General features: G+C 37.1%; 1 protein-coding gene across 4 annotated transcripts in view; it reads right to left on the bottom strand.

Annotated features, from left to right (window-relative positions):
* Positions 1-21,348, bottom strand: part of ARL15 (ADP ribosylation factor like GTPase 15) — a 244,183-nt gene that overhangs the window by 7,628 nt on the left and 215,207 nt on the right. For 3 of the 4 annotated variants that reach the window (XM_058864841.1, XM_058864842.1, XM_058864844.1), the window contains one exon: positions 4,288-9,583. The exons of the other annotated variant lie outside the window; for it this stretch is intronic. In XM_058864841.1, coding sequence (XP_058720824.1) covers positions 9,431-9,583 — 153 coding nt within the window. In that variant the 3' untranslated portion in view covers positions 4,288-9,430. Of the gene's footprint in view, positions 1-4,287; positions 9,584-21,348 lie in introns of those variants that run through there. 4 annotated transcript variants of the gene reach the window in all.

The raw sequence follows: 21,348 nt of genomic DNA, 5'->3' as shown, positions 1-21,348 counted from the left end.
CGGAGGAGGGCAGCTCCAGCCATGCTCCTGTGTAACATCTCACAGCCTCACCACCTGCTGCAATTTCCCCCCACATCAGGCTCAATTTGTATGCAAATCCTCCCTCATTTATTCTTGCTCCCTTCGGAAAGGACAAATTAAGTATAATAACTGTAATTGCTTTAATAACATGAAGAAAATGACACCTTTATGGGACCAATAATCAAAGACTGAGACTGTAATACAGCATGACAGGTGTGAAGGCATGCCACCAGCAGTGATTTTTCCCATTTCAGTACTTCTTTCGTCACCTTGAAAAGTGCTTGTCTTGGAAAGCCAGGCAGGCTGGTCCCTGGCTGTAAACTCCACACCAATCCTGACAAGCCAGGTGGGGCTCCTCTGGTAAAGGCACCACTAGCAAGCAGCTCCACTGGAGCAGCCACTGCAGACCACTAGCACCCAGCCCTGGAGGACATGGGTTGGCATTACTTGGTGAGGTAGAGCTATTGAGGCCTCCTCAAACTGGTGTCTTCCCTCAGCTCCGTGGCAAACAAATATCTAATGGCTAATAGGTCACAGCCTCAGGCAGATGCTCATCCCTGAGAAGGCATCAATGATGGAGATTTCAGTGCCATTCAGAATGGTGGCTCACACCTCACCAGGCTCATCTTCTGCATTCCTTATGCAGAACCAGACATTATCTAATTTTGGCAACTTTTTCTGGTTTAATTCTGACATTAGTAAATGAGAATCAACTTTCAGCATGGTCAGCTGGAGCAAGGCACAGTTGATCTTGGCTTTTGGTTATACTCAAACCATCTACTAACAGTTACATTTTCTAGCTTTTTTGTATTGTAAAGTGTAATTTTGATCATAAATCAGAGTCTCAGAACTATCCTCCTGTAATAGTCCCTGCTTTGATGAAAGATAAACCCAGCATCAAAGATCAATTACTGTATGAACCAGAGTTCCCACCCAAAATAAGCAGATATGGAAACACAGAAGATGATCAGAAAATGAGCCTTCATGCATAATCTGATTAAGAAAGAACAGAATACTGTGTCTCATGACAACCATGAATGAACTGGTCCTTGGATGCCAGGAGAATTCCAGATCTGTGTTAACAACCACTCCAAGGGCACACTTGTGTGACACAGAATGACAGAGATGTGCAAACAGGTGTGAACATTAAGGGGTTTTAAAATGTTATATGCAGGCAGAAATTAAAAGGATCTAGTCACTAACTGGAAACATTGACTTGTACTGAAAACCTCCTTAGGCCTTAATCAGGTTAGATGTGAAATTGTTCTCACAGATGAAACACTTGAGAATATGCTAATGACTGGTATCCACATAGTATAAAGTATCACACTTGAAAGAAAAAATACTTTCTGTTTAATTTGTTTTGAACCAAAACCTAAAATCAAAACTTCATTCTGAATCTCTCATAAGCAGACAGAACAAGATTCACCATCCCACAGTGGTTTTATGGAAGATCTGTCCTCATTATTGAGAACATAGAAAACAATATATTTCTGATCTACAAGCACAGCATGCATTTTCTTAAATGTCTATGTCACCAATACATCTACATATGAAACCACCATCTTTGACCTTGATATTAAAATTCTTCAGAGATCAAAAGTGAGTGCTAAAAATAGGCAAGATATTTATATAGCCCATAATAGTAGAATCCTATATGACTGGCACTTCTCAGTGGAGACAGGCCTGAACCAAAATCTCAGGTCTGCACATCATACCAAGAAAAGAAAACAAACAAAGAGCTGATGTTCAGTCTCAGATCTCAGAGGGTTACCAGGAATGCTCCTTGTTCTGTTAAATACTTTGGTGCATGGATGTTTGGTGTTCTTAATGCTCTAGAAATTTAAAAAAAAAAAAATCTAGAAAAGGAAAAGGAGCTCTCTTTAGTCTGACAGTGAGCCCTGAAGTCATCTTGCCATGTAAATGAAATGAAAGAACACCAAAGAAAAAAGACTCAGCAACATGCAACATACTCCTATCTTTGGGTAAACATTTGTTTGCAATATCTTTTGAAAATAATACTGTCAACTTCAGTGATTGACGATTCCACTCCATTTATCACTGACAACCAGAATTATTTTTTCAGCTGTGGATCATGTTAATTGTGGAAGCTAATAGGAAGGAATGTGAGGTAAATGGTCTCAATACCTTTAGTGTATGTGATGACTTTCACAGACTTGAAGTACTGTATTTACTGTAACCAAAAGGTCATGCTCTATATCTTAAAGGCAGAAGTCAACTTTCCTGCATCAATCACACTCGTGAAAATCATGCAAAAAATATTTTAGACAAGGCAATTAGCATTTCTAAAAATCAACCTTAGTTTCAAATACTTGAAGGAAGTTCAGTTTAATTCTTTTAATTCTGCCACTCATGTGTAAACTAGAGAGAATTACAGCTACCTAGTTGGCAAACAAAGCAATTTATTAAAAATGGACTAATGCTGTTATAACTCATATTACTGAAAATGAGTGCTAATTTCTTCTCTGCAGCAAGATAAATCTTGAGAAAATCATGATATTGCATTCCTGTTACACAAAAAAAAAAAAAAAAGGAAAGAAGTTTTCCAGATATTGCAGTTAATCAGTGTTAATTTTAAATGGTGCCAATACCATTCATACCTTGAATCTCTGGGTCCTACAAAAATACCATACATGGCAATACTATAATAAAATAGTTCTGATGTAGTTTAGTAAACAGGTATTTGTTTTCACAAGCAGTAAGTTTTCACAAGCATTAAAACTTGATACTGGCAGGAATGGGGTGTTTGAAAGTTACAATAATACAGTAATTTGGGTGTAAGTTTCTCTGAGGGAGTTCTAGAATATGTGCTTTCAAATAAATGAGAAGGTGACAAAAGACAGAAAATGCTATTTTAGTGTATGTTAACAGAACACAAAATGGATTAATTTCTATAGATGAGATTTTTAAATTCCCAACTTTAGTGCACAGCTGGAATTATTGCTTTAAAGGGACTATATTGAAACTGACAAGCCCAAAATGTTAACCTACCATAAAATTATACTCTTTACATTTTTTTACAGAATGCCTTTTTGATCCTGAAATATCTATCAACCTTCTGAATTCAAGACTTTCGTATTGTGAAAACACCAAAGACTTTGCTATGTGATTGGCTGTTAAACTTGTTTCGGTTTTACAACATTTGTATGCAAGTCATGGTTTCCTCTCTCTTGCATACCATCTCTGGGATTATGCATTTGAACATTACCAGACCTTTTGTTTGGGATTTCCATGATTTAGCATTTCAGCTGGCAGTGTTTTATAACAGGTTATAAACCTCCTGTATTTCAACATTCAATGTTTCCTTTGAAAGATGGCAACTCTTCATATATGGAAGTTGCAAACCCACAAAGGCATTTTTGTCTTCTTTTACTTATTATATGCAAATATTTTCTAGTGCACACTGAAATACAATAAATTATAGTTACATGGCATGGCAATAAAACGAACAATAGCATTTCACTTTTGCAAGGTGATAGGTGAAAAAAGAAGTACTGTGGTGGCTGGTTTTCTTTGTTGACATTTTTAGGTATAATTCATGCCTCTTGCTTCTTAGCAAGTGGGCAGGTTTTCAAATATATATATATATATATATATATATATATATATATATATATATAGTTATATATGTAGATTTTTCATATGTGAGAAAATGTTTCTGTGCTTAGAAATTAATTACAAAGGTTTTTATTACAAATATGGTCTTTACCAAAACCAGCCTGGAGGAGACTGAGGGATTTCATCACAGTCTACATCTTCCTCGTGAGGGGAAGCAGAGGCAGGCACTGATCTCTGCTCTGAGTGACCAGTGACAGGATCCAAGGCAATGGCCTGGAGTTGTGTCAGGGGAGGTTTGGGTTGGATATCAGGAAAAGATTCTTCACCCAGGGGATGATTGAGCACTGGAGCAGCTCCCCAGGGCTGTGGTCACAGCAGCAGCCTGAGAGAGCTCAAGAAGTGTTTGGACAATGTTCTTGGGCACATGGTACCATCCTCGGGGATGATGCTGTGCAGGGCCAGGAGTTGGGACTCAATGATCCTTGTGGGTTCCTTCCAACTCAGAATATTCTGTGATTCAGGCTATTTTCTGGTGAAGAATGTCACTTTTGCCATAATCATCCCAAACCAGTACAGGGCCTTTTGCTGATTACTTCAGCTGGGTTTTCTGTAAACCTGACAAGAAGATTAGAATACTTTTGTTGTCTCCCAGTTTATTGCCACAGGCAACTGGAGCTCCATAGACTACTGTTAGTAGCAATACTGACATTCACATCTCTGTCTTTCCTAGAGAGACTCAGTGATTAAAAATCAAGGTATATTTAAGAAACTATAAATGGAACTGCTGACATGTTTGATGCACAAACACATCCTCCATGAGTAAGGTTGTCCTGAATATATCCCATTAAAACTTACTAGAATACCACATACTACATTTTCCTATGAAATCCAGTGAATGAACAAGCAATATATATAGCCTATTTTGGCTTCTCTAAACATAGCTGTGATAAAAGCTATAATATATTATAAGCAGGTAGAATTAAGAATAAATATCTCAGAACTATTTAAATTACACTTCATCTTCACTCAAACCCACACAATGAAATTAGTCAGTTCACTCATGAGGGCAGAGGATAGAAAAGGGTAATGATCTTCTTCAGTGTCTTCACCTAACAGAATTCGGTACAGGGTACTTGATTTCAGGTGTCCCTTTTAACTACAGATGCTGAAAAAGGTATGTTTTTTGTTTATATGCAGGATATGGGACTCCCTCTTATCCTCATGTTAACCTGGGCCCTGGATGACTAATCCTACAGCTGACACAAACAGATGTTTTTATTTGTTTAAACTATTAGGTCAAAGGGCTAATGAGCTAATGAAAATTCTTTTAAGAGCTATCAAATGAGGCATGATTAGTTGGTTTTCAGTTCTTATTTGTATGAAAAAAAGGATTAAGAAGAATTCTCAGTATCGAAATCTTCCATTTCATTCCTAGTCTTGGTTAAGAAGCAGAATTAAAAAACAGTAACATGAAAAAAGCATACCTCAGTAATTGCATTAGCATCTCCAGTCTGGTTTAGCACTGGTGTTCTTCCATCAGGTTTTACAACTTGCATTGTGAGAGTACCTTCTACCGAAACAGTGTCTGATAGGATAACACTGAGTTGTTTCAGCAAGTTTCTATTTTTCCCAGAATCTATTCCTTTGCTCAGCTTCTGGTTTTTATATGTACTTTGCCACGTCATTTATTTAAAAAGAATTTCTAGTCACATAAACATGTCCCTCAGTTTAATATTATGGAATAATTGTGCAGGGATTATTCCAATCTCTGTTTCACCAATAAACTCACAATATCTTTCAGATACACTTCCAGAGTAACAACATCTTGCTGTGGAAAGAAATGAGCAGATTTTTGGAAGTTTCTATTTTACATGTATGTACATGAATGTTCAACTTTGTATGCTGCACATTCACGTACATACGTATGAAATAGAAAGTGAATATATGTATGTATATGTACCAATGATTATACAGTAGTATTTGTTTTCACTTATGAGTAAATAACTTATCTTGAAGAATCCAAATCAAGGTAATTTGCCATGCTCCCAAACTGGCTAGTTACTCAAGAAACAAAAACTTATCAAGTCAATTTGACACAGTGTTTATTTTCTTTTTTTTCTTTTTTTTTTTTCTTTTTTTTTTGATAGTGGAAATCATGTATAAATCACAAACAGTACAAGTTCCCCATGACAGCAGTTGACCACTTGATTGGGTCAACTTCTGTGTATAGACACTGTATTTTTAGTATAAAGTCAAGATAATATGGCAGTTAACTAATACTTTTGACTACAGTAAAGATACAAACTTTTGTAATATAAATTAATTGCCATTACAAAAAGGCAACTGTATTAAGTAATACGGTACAAAAATCTGCAACTTCTATAAATATAATGAAATGCAAGAAGTTAAACGAAATAATACATCACAGATTTTTGTATAGCGCGTTTGAATAGGCAAGCTAAGATACACATGGAGCATTATACAGCAAGAAAGAATATCAAAATCCACTAAGACTTAACTTTTAAGCCATACAAATGCTAGAAGTACAAGTACAGGACACAACATGAAGCAGTTAAGATTACCAGCTCAGAGTGGGCAGACAAAGAAGCCTTACTGATGAGTTGTAAAGCATTAGGTAGCAGACAGAAGGTTGTCAAAACCAGCTGTTGTTGGATACTGATTGATAATGTTTTCATTCTGACGGCTGAGACACTGCAGACAGCCACAGGTCTGAGAAGAAGCCCAGTGTGGGCACACACACATACACACAAAGTAATTTAACAGATGGCTAAAGAACATTAAAGCACAATATCTTTTTTTAAAAAGACAGTGTTCACTCCTTAATGAACTTGCATGGAAAGTAGAGCCTAGTGCCCAGTTTATCCCACCTAAATGACAAACACACGTGAGAAGATTAAAACAAACAAACAAACAAACAAACAAAATCCAAAGCAGTTGAAATTGGTTATTTGAATGAAAACTGCATGGAGCTTACATATTCTATCATAGCCAGAGCATTCAACAACACTATAGACAAGGAAGTGTGACATGAGCTGCTATGAACATTGTTATCCCCTCATAAAAAGGTGAAGTTGTTTATAGACATTAAAAAGGTACACATCCATTAAGTCCATCTACAACACAAAACCACAGAAGTACTACATTCAAAGTAAAGTTAAGTGTTGGTCTTAGCCTTCAGCAGTTATGAGGTATTGTTTCAACCTGTGATGAGGAATGATCACTGTATTAGTAAGAAAAAGCATACTCAAAGTAATTCTGAAAATTAAAATCACTGCTTCTGTGCAGTTGACATTTGCCTAAAGGAAAAATATTGAAGTATCAAAATGTCCTAGTCTAAGTAGCCACTGGCATACTCCAAAGCCACATTATCATGGACCTCTTGGGCCCTTCCATGTTACTCATGTAGCACCTTCAAACAGTGCGTACGTAGCTGGGAGATCACAACCAAAAAGTAACATGGAGCCACTGAAGTTTTTGGACCAGACAAACTCTGATGGTAGAAATAAGTACAGATTCTAGAATGCAATATAGTTGGGCTTATTTTCATCTCCTGTACCTTTCGGTCCATAACTAAACTAAAGCAAGGGAAAATAGTAAAAAAAAAAAAAAGTTATTTCACATCTTCTAACTATGGCAAATGAAAAAACAGTAAAAGCTTGGAATCCCTCATTTTGCCTTCCCAAACTGCTTACCTTCCCTGGGAAATAATGCTCCTTACTCCTCCTCCCCACTTATTCTTCATTGTCCCTAAATAGAACAGAAATTCTGGGACCTTGTGGAAATCTGAGGACTCTGTACCCTTTAAGCTAATGCCAGCAAAGAGAGAGTTTGGAAATGTAAGTTAGATCCAGCTCCTCTTTAAATCCAAGGAAAGGAACCTCCTTAGCCCCCACATGAGAAACTGATGGGCAGCTGGGTCCCAGCTAAAGTGTGCAGAGAGAACTGAATCAAAGCAGGACTCCTCTGTGCTTTAAAATGAACAATTCCAGTTTTTGGTTGTTTCCAAGAGTATTAGCAGTGAGACAACTGACCTGGCAGGAAAGAGAATACAAAACAAAGCAAGGACATGCCCTTCAGGCTTCCTGCCTATTCCATCTCAAAATTAAACAAGGAGTTTACCAGTTTTCCCAGCTTCTTTTTGATAATAGGAAGCAGTTAAAACAGTGGGAGCAATGCAAGAAATTCACAGAAATTGAAAAATAACCTAAAATACCTATGAGAAACCTTTTGTTTAACGAAGAGCAAAATTACAAGAGAAATGGCTTTTATGAGCATTTAAAAGCTGATCTTTACTATTTTCTTATCCCCAAATAAACTAGTGAGAAACTACAATAAACTTCAAACAGAAGATAGATGCTCAGAATGGAAAGATATGTTGCTTAAAGGCCTGAAAACAAGGCGCTGTGTGTTTCAAGACAGAAGCAGAGTTGACGAGGAACTAACGACACCTCACTCGAGTTTGTGTTTGCAGACACTCTTGCACAAGGGTAGCTGAATGCGCAAGGCACAGCATTCCAGGCGTGCACCAGTCCAGACTGATCTGCACATACCCTGTTGTCACTGTGAACCAGTGGCCTGGCACGTTTCTTTAATGGACAAAATCAGTTTATGAGGTTTTTAAAAGTCAGCAAAAGGCAGCCAAAACACTGCAAATCTACAATGGGGAAAACATGGAAAGAGGAAAAGTGGACTGTGTTACGTGAACCAAATCCATGTTTTCTAAATGTATTACAAATGTTTATTTCCAATGACTACTTTTTTGTATTCTAAGTAACACTTAGCTCAGAAGAAATTTGAAAGAACAAGCTATGTTCAAGATCCCCTTGAAAAGAGAAGCTTATAGTACAAACACTGGAAGACCCTTAATTACGGGATAGATGCCTTGGCAATGTTACAATAACTGGAGTAGTCTATGAATGAGTGATAAAGGAAGTATTTAAAATCACTTATATTTCTAACTAGTAATAAAGCCTCCACAGATGAACTAACAGATATTTGCCCTGCTTTTCTTATGGAAAACTACTTTTAATGACAATGATTACTTTATCCAACTTCTACATATTTCTAAAATCTTTCATATACTTCTAAAAATCTTTTTACTTGGATCACCTGTTTATGTCACACCTGTTTATGTCACACCTGTTTATGTCAGCTATTTTCCCCAAGAACTCTTATCTGTGCACATCTGTTTATTAGTTTACTTTTCAGCAATCTTCCAGCAAAATACCATACTGCCTCTGGCAGGGTTATGCAGTGACTTCAGAAGAGACTCAACTACCTTGTTGAGTCAACTACCTCGACTGTGTTTTCACTTAGTAAAACCTCAGGAATAACCTTTGCATTAACATGAAACTGCTTGCCTTTTAGGTATCCTATTAAGGTTCTCAGTGGCTGTGCTTTTCCATAATGTGAGGTCAATAAACAAGCTGAATTAGACTCCTAAATTCTTTAGACATTAGTTATTTTTTTAAAATTCAAGGTAACATGTGGAATTCCTCCTTTACGGATTATGTTATTTTTGTGCGTGTAAAATTTTCTACCAAGGATGATCACGATGCAAGAAAGCAACATGCAGTGTGCAGATATAGTGGTAAACAAAGAGGAACTTCCTACTTCAGTAGTGTAGACAACTTTACTGGAAATAGTTGTGTACCTGATTCACAGAACATTTATTTTAACCAAAGGGCATTCTGCATTAACTCTGTATGAACAACATATCACAGCTCAGCCTTGATCCTACATTGTAATTAAGCTGTGACAGAGTGAGCAGGTACAGTGATGCGTGGGAACCTCTTCTTTCTCTTGGCTTTCACATTCTTGAAGGTTCGAAGTCTCTCTCTTCTAGCAAGTTTATTAGAAGGGAGAAGCTGTCTTTTACTGCCTCCATGTCATCCAGGGAGCAGGGTTTAAGAATCCAGCGCTTTCCACGTGCAAGTGGCTCAAGTTCAAAATATTTTTTTATCTATTAAGAAAAAAAAAGAGAGACCAATGTATTACATCATGACAACTTTCTGTCTCATATCTAAAAACCAAATCAAACTAGATCAAACAAAACACATGTAAAAAATCAGGATATTCATTTTTGGAATCTTACCCACAGCTGCTCTTATAATACAGGTTATATGACATGACCTGAAAGTGTTTTCTTTAGGGGTGAGTGACCTGCTTGGAAGCTACCATTCTACCCATACATTTAACAGCATGGGAGGTCTGAGAAAGAATTGTACTGACTTGAGGCAAACAGCAAAGCACATGAAACATGTGCTCAAAATCATATCCAAAACAGGAAAAGCAAATAAGAAATTTTAGGTTGTGTTTGCATTTCAATGTTAAAAATGTATGTTTTGTTATACTCTTATTGGTAAACACTTAAGATACAGAGTTTGTCACCATAATACTCTAACTTCACAAATGAAACATAAAAAATTTACAGATCCTAAGCATTCCAGTCAAACATGAGCTATAGCATAGCATCTCTTTGTGTCCAAAATAAATGTAAGCAAATAAAAATTCTTCAAAAATTACTTAGTTCTTCTAAAATTAAACATAGAAGACTAACACACTAATCTTAGTAGGATAGGAATAAGCATTATACATGAAACATGATGCAGCTTCTTGGAAACACCAATCATTACTGACATTACAATAACTGCCAAGGCACAAATACAGATCCAGAAAGGCTGAGAAAGGAAAAATTTTAATTTATTAGTATACTCCAATCACTTTTCAAAACAGAAAGAACAATATCAAAACATGTTTTTGAAGTCTCTTAGAAGAGAACAGCAGCCTTCAGGTTATACTGGTCCACAGTTTACTGTTTTCATAAAATTTTAGTCTTTGAAGGTATTTGACCCAAAAACTACTCATGTTTGACCTGTCCAATAGACTTTTAAGAAAAACTAAAATGCAAAACTATATCACTCAATTCTCCCTACTGTCCATATATCAAAAGAAATACTTAGTCTTGACTTAGTTTGCACATTCTTGCTCATTGTAATCATTGCCAAATACTCTTAGATTTTTTTTAGAACAGAGTGTGCTGTAAATACACAGCACAATTACAGGAACAGTTACTCACAACATGGTAGGCAGTAGAGCAGCACCCTAGACAGGTGACTGGAGCCACACTGTGTAAGGCTCCAATGTGCAGAAGGAATAAAAAGAGGAAGGGGGGAAAAAAAAGGCTTTCAAAGTCCATACAAACTGCAAGATCTGTGTAGCTCTTACAGTGTCTACTGATAGACAAACAACTTTTTGTTTATCTATTAATGTATTATAATAGAAGAAACCAAGTTGAGTTGTATGAACTCACATAATTCAGAATTCAACCATGATCATGTGTCAGGCAGGCTTTCTTATTTTTAGAAAGGAATTTAAACCAGAATGTTTAGTAACAAATATCAGGGGGAAAAAATGGTGGTTTTTGAGATGAAAATGTCTGCTTATCTGGAAATGACACTGTGAAAAATTTTAAATGTCTTTTCATCAAAGTAGAATTGTACCAATAACATTTGAAAATGAAGTGTGGTACCTGACATTCACTTCCCCTCAAACAAATTTTAGAAAACATACAAGTTGAAATAAATGGGGCTTCAGCAAACCAGCGTTTTATTATCAACATATCTACTTTTTAGCTTTGCTAGCTTAGTGCCACACCAGTATCTGATGTTAGTACAACTATATGTCATAAAAACCAAAATACTAATATCTATAATGAATATATTGCAACTTTTCTAGCAGCTTGAGTTTACCCCCATTAATATTCTGAATTAATGGCACTGATCACAGTATTGGAAAAGCAGGGTAAGGAAGTTCTGTTGCCTGTTTCAGCAGCAGCCTCCTTGATTGCCACATGAGGGGAGGAAGCCGCACAGAAGGATAGCAAAGCAAGGTCTCAGTGCAGCTAGCAGATAGAGCTGCCCACTGGTGTTAAACTGACAAATATGGCTGAGTAATCCAAGATGTTTCAGACCCATAACCCAGAGGATGTCCACCACACCCCCTCTACTGGAAGACTATTGCCATCAGACCCTGGAGCTCACTGAAGTCAGTCCACAGTCCTCTTTACCTCCTTGAAATAGGGCTCAGCCATATGAAGAGAGGTCATTACATCCCGACAGCACTTGGGATTAAAACTAGAAACACATGCTCAAGGAAATGATGGCAGTAAGCAGACCAGCACTGAGTCTTGTGCATTTGTGGGCAAATATAACACAAGTTACCAAGGTAGCCTCTAGCCAAGAAAAACACAATGCCTGATTTAGTGAAACAAATTTTGCAGATAAATTATTTGAATACCCAAAGTTGATCAAAATGCATTTTTTTCTGTTTTTATCTGTGTAATCAAAACGTTACTTAATTAGCAATGTGCTGTCATCATTTTCCACATTAAGGAACAGTTCGGAGTATCTGCATTAATAGGTCTTATATGAATGTGGAAATGAAAGTGTTTGTTAGGTGGTTGTTTTTAAAATGCGAGGGTTTGATACTGGTATGGAAGCACAACTGCTTATATCCACATGTAAGAGCTATTTCATTCAAATGTTCTGCAGAAAAAAAAATTGCTAGATGACTCCTGTCTAATACAAAACTAGTAAAATAACACTAATTGGCTTACAAATAATAACTAAACCAGAAGTAGCACAGAAGTGATTTTTCACAACCCAAGGGACATTTTGTGGTGTGTTACTATATTTCCTCATTTAAACTTCACACCACAATGGAGTTTGCTAAACCTCAAGGTTTTGCAAGCAGGCTCTCTGGACTTTTCAGCTTCCAGAAAGTAGTGTGCAGACACAAATATTTTCCAATTTACTATAACTTCTCCTCCCTTTAACTCAGAAGAAGTAATTCTGTTCTAAAAGCAAGTACTTTCTTTAGACTTGAAAATAGAACCGTTTTTTACATGCAACAGATGAAACATGAAAAGATCAACACAATCAGATGGCCAATTCTTTTTATCCAGTTGAGTTTTCCACTGGAATGCTCAGCTCTCCATCCATGTTTGTTTTTGTAGTTCCTTTCTGCCCCAGTGGCCATCATCCACATTCGTTCCCTGCAGATTTCCTAAGAGGATGTACACTGATCACCAAAGTATCCAAAGAAAGCTCAAATTCACTGAATACTCACACACCTAGGTAGTTCTTGCATAATCAGCAGTTACTATTTTACAGCTCTCTTCAATCACACTAGCACAAAGGGGTGAGTTCCTAAGAGAAGCTCTTCTGTCTTCCTCTCTGCACAAATACCAAAAAACTTTCTGCCTGTTCATGAATGCTGAAGTGAAAAATAAAGACTCAAACGTGCTTCAGAAGTCTGATGCATTTACATACTGGCTTTGCATTTTCAAGAGTTTATTTTGAGATTACTAAATTTTTCAGATATAATCCTAGAAGAAAATACAACAAATTAAATCCAATTTTAAGACTTCTTTACTTATTTTTACAGGATCTCACTGTATGCATTGACTCCACATGAGGGTCTTGTTTTGTAGAGAACTTGGCATTGTATTTATGCCACATTCTGAAGTCAAAAAAATCTAAGGATACACGTTTGCAATTCCCACTCTTCCCACACTCCACCTTCTAAGTCTTATTCTATTGGCACAATACACTAAACATATGGTTATCAAATGTTGCTTAACCTACGTGCTAGAAAAGTCAGGACACAATAAAAAGGATCAGTGCCCAGAACCTCAGCTGGTGTAAATTATCGTAGCAGTGTGGAAGTGATGTTACTAAATTGATATACGTAAGCTGAGTAACCAGGCCCTGCTGAAAGCTTTTCTATGTTCTATTACTGAACCTCATCATCTAGACAGTTCACCACCCATGTGAACATAAGATCTATACGAAAACTTAGATGTTTTAATATATGAGAAGATTTATCTCTATTATTCAACATGAAAAAAGATGATTGAAAGCATTTTTCATTCAAATTCAAAATTATACTACCAAATTTCATGAACACAGAAAACCTTCCAGCTCACTGTGACTAATCTGTTGTAAACAAATACAAAATTCAGATAGTCACTTACATTACCAGGCTGGTAAACGGAGAACTTGATGAATAAAATACTTTTCACTCATTGCTGTTTTATTGAAAAATTTCATTGGGACAAAAAAATTGTAACAAAACATGTATATTATATCCAATCAAAGGCTGTCTGATCTTGTCAGCGTCCCCAGAAGACTAAATTTTTGAAATACTTTCACAGGATTTATGAAGTATTACTGCAAAAGGGTGACTAATGAAGGTATGAATTAAACTAAAATAACCTAATTTGCTGAATCCATGTAGTAACCATAAGACATGGTTCATTCTTCCATTCCAAATCTGCAAGGACAAGACACAAAGTAAGAATGGAAGACTGGAGCAGCCCATATTAACACTGAAAGTTTCAGTGAGCAGTGATGCTGATAATATCTTCACAGACATCATAAAAATCTGCTTTTTGTAGCAACCATTTAGAAGATGCAGGAAAAAGGGGGAATTTTGCTTGCTAGATCTACAAACAACAGACAAGCTGCCTATAACAATTCTTGTGCAAATTCAATATATTTGGAGAAGAGAAAAAGCCAAGAGTACTTTACATAGCACTAAGTTTTAAAAACAGAAACTACATAAAATTTGGAACTTAAAGAAAATTAACTGTGTAGCTAAAAAAGTGAAATGCTTGCAGGTGGCACAGAAAAAAACACCATAATTAGAGGCTCAGAGTGTATTTATACTTCTTCAGAAGACTTTAAAATAAACAAAAAAGCTTTCACCAATTGCAGTAAGGAAAGGGATGGTATTAGAGGTAAAAGAAGTCATGTCTAAATAAAGAAAAAAGAAAACAAAAGAAAGGAAATTCTGGCAAATTAAATAGAAACCACAAATGTTGACCAACTAACCATAGAGTAGAACTCAATACTTAAATCACCACTGATGCTAAAAAGTAAATTGAAATCTGCTCTAGCTTATGTTGGTGTGCTCGACTGCAAACTGCACAGCCTCCTGAGCTGCTACATATACTTTTCTGCTGGTTCTTTTCTGAGTGATTTATGGGGTTATAGTAGTGGAGTAGAATGATAGCCACTTAAATCAACTATTTCAATCCACTGTCATACAGGAGTTAACACATCCATGCTTTTCCTGAAAAATCTGCTAGAAAGCTCCTTATCTGACAGTCCACTTGGCTAAAAAGGACCTCCTGTCTGACCAGAGCAGCTGTAACATGCGCAACTGTCAGCCAAAGTTTTGTAATATATATTCATCCTACAGAGACACTTCACTTCTCCTGAAAAGATACTTCATATATGTCTGCTCGTATGCTTCTTCATAACAGTGATCTCATCTTTGTCTAGAGGGATCCTTGTAATGCACCTATGCATCATAAGCACTCCTTCTAAAGCACCTGTACCTCATGTTTATTGATTCCATATGCAATATCTCTTACACAACAGGGAGGGGAATGAAAGTGCCTCAGCTGATGAGAAGGGATGGTGATGTGCTGTGGTCTGGAGTAACCTATGCACAGGGCCACTCCCAGGAATGCCAACTGAGGTCCAACAACACCATCAGCCACAGAAACGCTTTTATATTCTAGCTCTTTGAGGAAACATATTTCACTTCTCACTGACTTTAATGTGCCAAGGAATCCAAAGTCTGTGTGCACAATGCTAAAAGTTTGCAATGAGTCCATTAAGTACATCTTATGATAATCAGATTTATGTAATTGAGCTGCCCCTTTTTTTTAACTTTAAAATATAACCTGCTGAAGTAAAATCAAAAGAAAAAACAAGTCTGTTTTCTTCAGCATTTCTGTGTGATAGCAGAGTAAGCACTTTCTCTAGACAAGATTACAAAACCATCAGAGACCTTTTAGTAAATCTTGCAAGTAGAGATGAACACTTTAAAAATTGGTATTTCTACTTTGTACAGCTTTCCATTTTTTAAATTTTTTTTTTTTTTTAGATTTTTCGTTTTATAAAAGACTACCTGAAGAACATCCAACTGAGCTTTGTACCTAGCTTTGTAAGAGAGCCGTATGATATTTTTAGCTTCTAAGTCTTTACAAAGAGAAATACAGTCACTTAAAGTAATGTACACAGTGCTTTGAGCACATTTCCATCCTTATCTCCAGTGGCCACAGGTCACAACACTTTTCAAATTGCAAGTGATAGCTGAAAGAAATGCATTTTAAAGAAGATAACTACTCAGAATGAAGAAATAGGATGCCTGACAAATCAGCATAGCCCCACTGTTCCAGAGAGTACAGAGTATTGGCAAATGCAAGAATGAGACAAGAACATGGAGAGTGACCTAAAGAGCTGGAAGGTTTTTAAAATGGAAAAGTTTGGGTATTTTTTTTTACAGATAGACAGAGTCATGTTACAATGGGTCTGGACAAATAAGAAGGATGAGAGTGAGGACAGAAAATTGCAGAGGTTGCAGAAGTACCACTGAGATTTGTATGCAGATGGAAGCAAAGAGAGGCTTTGAGAAGCTACTAGGATCCATCAACTCTTTGCACACTCTCTTTGTGTAGCCACACTAGAGTGCATTAGATTTTTTTGAGGTAGATTCTATAATTTTGTACAAAAGAAACAGTAAATCATGTGTAGGTGCCAAAAACATACACCTATACTTTGTCCTCCATGTCTTCTTCACCTAGAATACCCCTTTCATATAAGCAGGTGCTTTTCTTGCAACTGGAAGAAATAGAAATAATGCAAGAAGAGCAGTAGCATACCTAGTTAGAGAAAACCAGACTTCCAGATGAAGGTTCATATAACCATATAACCAGAAAAAAAAGACGAGGACTCACAATTATCCAAGCCTAGACTAAATGAAACACCATCTCAAGTGATAAGGGAAACAAGAAGAGAAGAGGGTACTGTACGCATGCAATGAAAGCAGAGTAAAATATTTTCCTTTAATGCCGCTTTAATCCTTTATTTTACTTCAAATAATTATTCAGAAGCGAAAATCAAACATCACTTTAAGTTACTGCTCTTTTTGCTTTCTCTCTTACCCACTGTGTTTTACTAAGTACTTTGGGTTGCCACAGATACTATCTGACAGTCATGCAGTTACAGGTAAAGTTTTAGAATATAAAAACCTAAAGAGTAATGCTGAAAATTAGCCCTGGTTAAAGATAGCTATTTGGAGGACATCATAAAATTCACATATCTTTTTTCTTCCACATAGAGCACAGACACAAAAATGTCAATTTACTGTATATGAGGACAGTTTTCTATTTTAGTGTATTCCTAGCACATCCCAGAATGTTCTTAAGCTGTGCTGAAAATGACTGATTGAATATAAGATCAATTTAAACTTAGGATAACTCATTATAATTACTATCGTTGCCCTAATCTGTAAATTCCACTCTACAGAATGGAACATGTCTAAAGATAATTTTACAGGAAATCTACTGAAAGATTTTACTCCACCACCAGTCATCTCCTCTCTACCATCACTCAGTTGTTTTTTTTGCTATAACTTCAGTGAAATAGCTTAAGGAGTACAAATAGCTAGTAGAGACTCAACACTCAAGACCTTTAGGAACATTCTCTCAGAGACTTAGAGAGTTTTTGTAGCATCCTTTTTTTTAAAATAGACTGCAGGTACTCATGGTACTTTAGAATATAAGACTACTGATAGAGGATGCTGATTTCAGCAGCAAAATATGCTACTTTTAGCTACAGACTGTGCTTTGAACCACTAACAAAATCTGAGACACAAGTACACAAGTGCAGAGATTTTACCCTCCCCAACCCAAAAAAGTTTATCTGCAATGTTGAATGTCAAACATTACTTTAGAGTAATGAGAAGTCCAAAGATCAATCCTTCTTATGACATCCTTTTTGCAAATAGCATGTTTTCTGTTCAAATAACAGTTAAACAGTATTTTCTGGAGAAGTGCATATGTGATGACTCATCTGCATTTGCCTGAACATGTACATAAATCTAGCACTTGAGCAAATAACATCTGTATACTGTGCCCACGTCTGCAAAGCACCAAAACACTGTATGGACATGTACCTTGTATCAGCACCAAAGAACAGTGTTTCTAAGGGCTTTGTGGTTGGCTCCCCACATTCACACTGCTGACACTGTTCCAAGTTAGCAGTCAGACTGAGCACAAATGAAAAGCCACTCGGCAGCAGCTGTGGTTCTGTGAGGTGTGTGCTCCCAGAAGCAGACACAGACTGTAGTTGTGCCTATTCCACTTGCTCCTTACCAGGTGCAGAGCACAGCATGTTAGTATAGGATGATTCCAACCTCCCTCCAGGTCCTTTGCCAAAGGGAGAATTATTTGTTTTAAAAATTAAAATTATAAAATATTTTAAATATAAAATACAAAATTATTTATAAAATAATAAAATTATTATGTTATACAAAGTCTGCATAGAGGCAATGGAAGCCCTGAACTAACTGCAATTAACCATTTCTTATTCAAAAGCTGTGTAATAAGTCCTTTTGAAAATGTTAACATAAAGTACTTCTTAAGTCATCATAGAATCACAAAGTCACAAGGTTGGAAGAGACCTTTAAGACCATTGAGTCCAACTCATGTGTCCTGGGGTGACAACACCAGATCCTCAACACCTCAACTAAACCATGGCACCGAGTGCCACATCCAGTCTTTTTTTTGAACACTAGGGACGGTGACTCCACCACCTCCCTGGGCAGACCGTTCCAGTACTTTATCTCCCTTTCTATAAAGAACCTTTTCCTAATATCCAACCTGTATTTCCCTTGGCACAGCTAAACACTGTGTCCCCTGTGTCGTTCTGCCAGTTGTAGCCTGGAGAAAGAGCCCAATCCCCACCTGCCTACACCCACCTTTCAGGAGTTGTAGAGAGTGATAAGGTCATCACCTCTCAGTCTCCTTTTCTCCAGGTTAAACAACCCCAGCTCCCTCAGCTGTTCCTCACAGGGTTTGTGTTCCAAGCCCCTCACCAGCCTCGTTGCCTCCTCGGGATGCACTCAACAACCTTCCTGATCTGAGGGGCCAGAACTGGACACAGAACTCCAGAGTACTGATTACAAAATTGCTCCCAGAGACCATGCCACTGCCGGGTTCAGTTCCTGTCAGAATGCCACAGGCTCTATGACCCTCTCAGCTTCTCCAGCACCAAGAACTTCTCTGGGACCTCTTTCTGAGGATTTCTTTCTGCCCTGTGGTTAGAGGATGCAAGTCTGTATTTTTGTTTTCTAGGTCCATGCCTCTGAGAAGATTAATGCCTCCAAACACACAGCAAGCCAACACTTAAAACTACTATTCCAGGCAGCTCCATACTCATTTATTTCTTGATGCTTTGTAACTTTCTACCTAGAATTACAGCAGGACCCCTCCAGGCTCTCTGACCAGGGATTGCTTGAGTAAGGCGCCTACAGCTTTCTTCATAAAGCACAAGGATACCAAGAGGAAAATTACAGCTCAATTCAGACATAGCCCTGTACACCAGAGAAAATCCATGTGCCAAAACTGCCACTAACCCTAAAGTGATAAAAAAAGCATAAGCAATCACAGATATGGAAAAAAAAGTGAGCCCTTCACAGCAAGAGGGGATGTTTTAAGTCAGGTAAATGGGAGGCAATATTAGCAAACTAATGCAGAGATGTGCAGCAGTGGTGCTGGAAAACACATGGAAATCCAGATGGATTTGGAGAAGACGGGTGAATGCAATGAGATGCTGAAGAAGTGTATTGTTCTTTTGACTCTTGAATTTACAGGCAAAAGGCTAGAATCTCTCTTAGTGCCTGAGGTATTCCTTCCATTACCATAGGTTGCAGCAAGGAATTCTACCTTTCTGAAAAGTCTTTTAGTAAAAATATTTCATGGGAAGGGATAAGAGAATGAGTAATGAGTGTTTTTCTCTTACTGCATCAAGATATCATTTCCCTACATTATATTGATCCACACTTCAAGGAAAGAGATTAAATAATAGGCAGTTGATCGAGAGGTGCACATACAAGAAGAGAGATACACAGCTATCTCAGGAAGGCTATCAACCTTTCGACCTCTGGGTTCATTCCAACCCAAAGTACTGTAAAATGGCTTGGGTTGGAAGGAACCTTAAATATCAACCTATTCCAACCCCACTGCAATGGCCTGAGACCTTCCAGTAGACTGGGTTGCTCAAAGCCCCATCCCACCTTGAACACTCGTGGGGATGGGAATCCACAGCTTCTCTTGGCAACCTGTTCAAATGTTTACCTCCCCCACAGTAAGGCATTTCTTCTCAATATCTAATCTAAACATGTTCTCTTTCACTTGAAAGCCATTCCCCCTTGTCCTGTCACCACACGCCCTTATAAAATGTCCCTCTCATCTCTCCAAAGCATGGCCAAACTCTGAAAGCATTTGTAAAAGTTATGGTCTCCTTAGAGGAGAGCTACTGAAAATAATATTGAAGGCACTTAAAACAGGTTTTGTAATAAAGCTACTGTTACTTTAAGTGAATTAAGGCTTTCCTTAGCACACACCAACTGTGGAATACCTTTAAAGTCATTGAAAAGCCAGATTATTTCTGAAGAAAAGCACCTGGAGGCAGGTGCTGTGTCCTAGTAATGCCCCAATTATCATGATTGTACCAATGAAAAACAAAAGCAGATACTTGACAAGTGATTCTAGCAGAAAGGAAAACCTGGCTTTTTGCAAGCAGACAGACAGCTCCTTCCCTCTACCTTTGGATGTGACTTGCAGTTTTACCAATAGGCCCTAGTGTTACACCTGGGGTAAGAACTGCACTGAAAATTAAATATAGCAAAAATATAGCTGACACTATTTTTTTATGAGGATGAGAAGATTATTATGAATTGACTAAAATATCTTAATGCAACAGATTTTTCTAAGCATTTTCCACTCACCTGAGAGAGCAACCTATCTATTCTAAATTGTGGTCTAATAGAGGTAAAATCACCTCTTTAAATTCTGGGGTTCTGGTGCTCAACGTAAGTCAGAAATCCACGCATTTGCAATTGCTAATTGAGTTTGCTTTACATTAGAAATCATCATAGGCTAAGTTTGCTGACCACTAGTGACAAGCTAAAAGGTTATAACCACTAGCTTTTACAGAACATATTCAAAATTTGTACCATTTTACCACATCTTGATAATGAACTATTATATATGTCTACAGCTAAAAAAGAGCTTAACTAAATACTCCTTACCAAGCCAGGAAAGGTTCTGTATATTGAAGCTAACATGTTTAAGTTTCAAGCTCACATATGAGAAACAACCAATTATCCTGTCTGAAACACAGGCTTGTAAAACTCTCAGTTACTTGTAAAACGGTCTGCTACACACGAATAAGATGTTGTTTAAATGAGTTGTTTGACTAGATGCATTCACCATGAAATTGATTCTTTTAAAGCATTATTTTTAAACTTGAAACAAGTTAACTGTGTAAACTGAAAACGGGAAAAAATCTGGCATTATAAAGTGTAGGTTGCAGTATGAGTTTAGTATTTTATGAGGTCGAGGGTTACTTGAATGAGAAACCCATCAAGAACAAATAGCCATTTGTGAGCCAGTAATTGAAAGGTTGAATATGATTAAACTATTCTGCTATTTCTATGCCAAGATGTGTAGTATATTAGCTGTTGTTATATCACCACTGACTGTGCAACTCCAAAGTATTACAAAGGCAATAAAACAACAAATAGAACATCTTTCAAACATAAACACCAAAAATAAATCTGAGTTGTGATTTTTCCATAGTATGGAGG

This window comes from Poecile atricapillus, chromosome Z (genome assembly GCF_030490865.1).
Source record: "Poecile atricapillus isolate bPoeAtr1 chromosome Z, bPoeAtr1.hap1, whole genome shotgun sequence".
Lineage (NCBI taxonomy): Eukaryota > Metazoa > Chordata > Aves > Passeriformes > Paridae > Poecile > Poecile atricapillus.
This window is presented reverse-complemented; position numbering and strand designations above follow the sequence as displayed.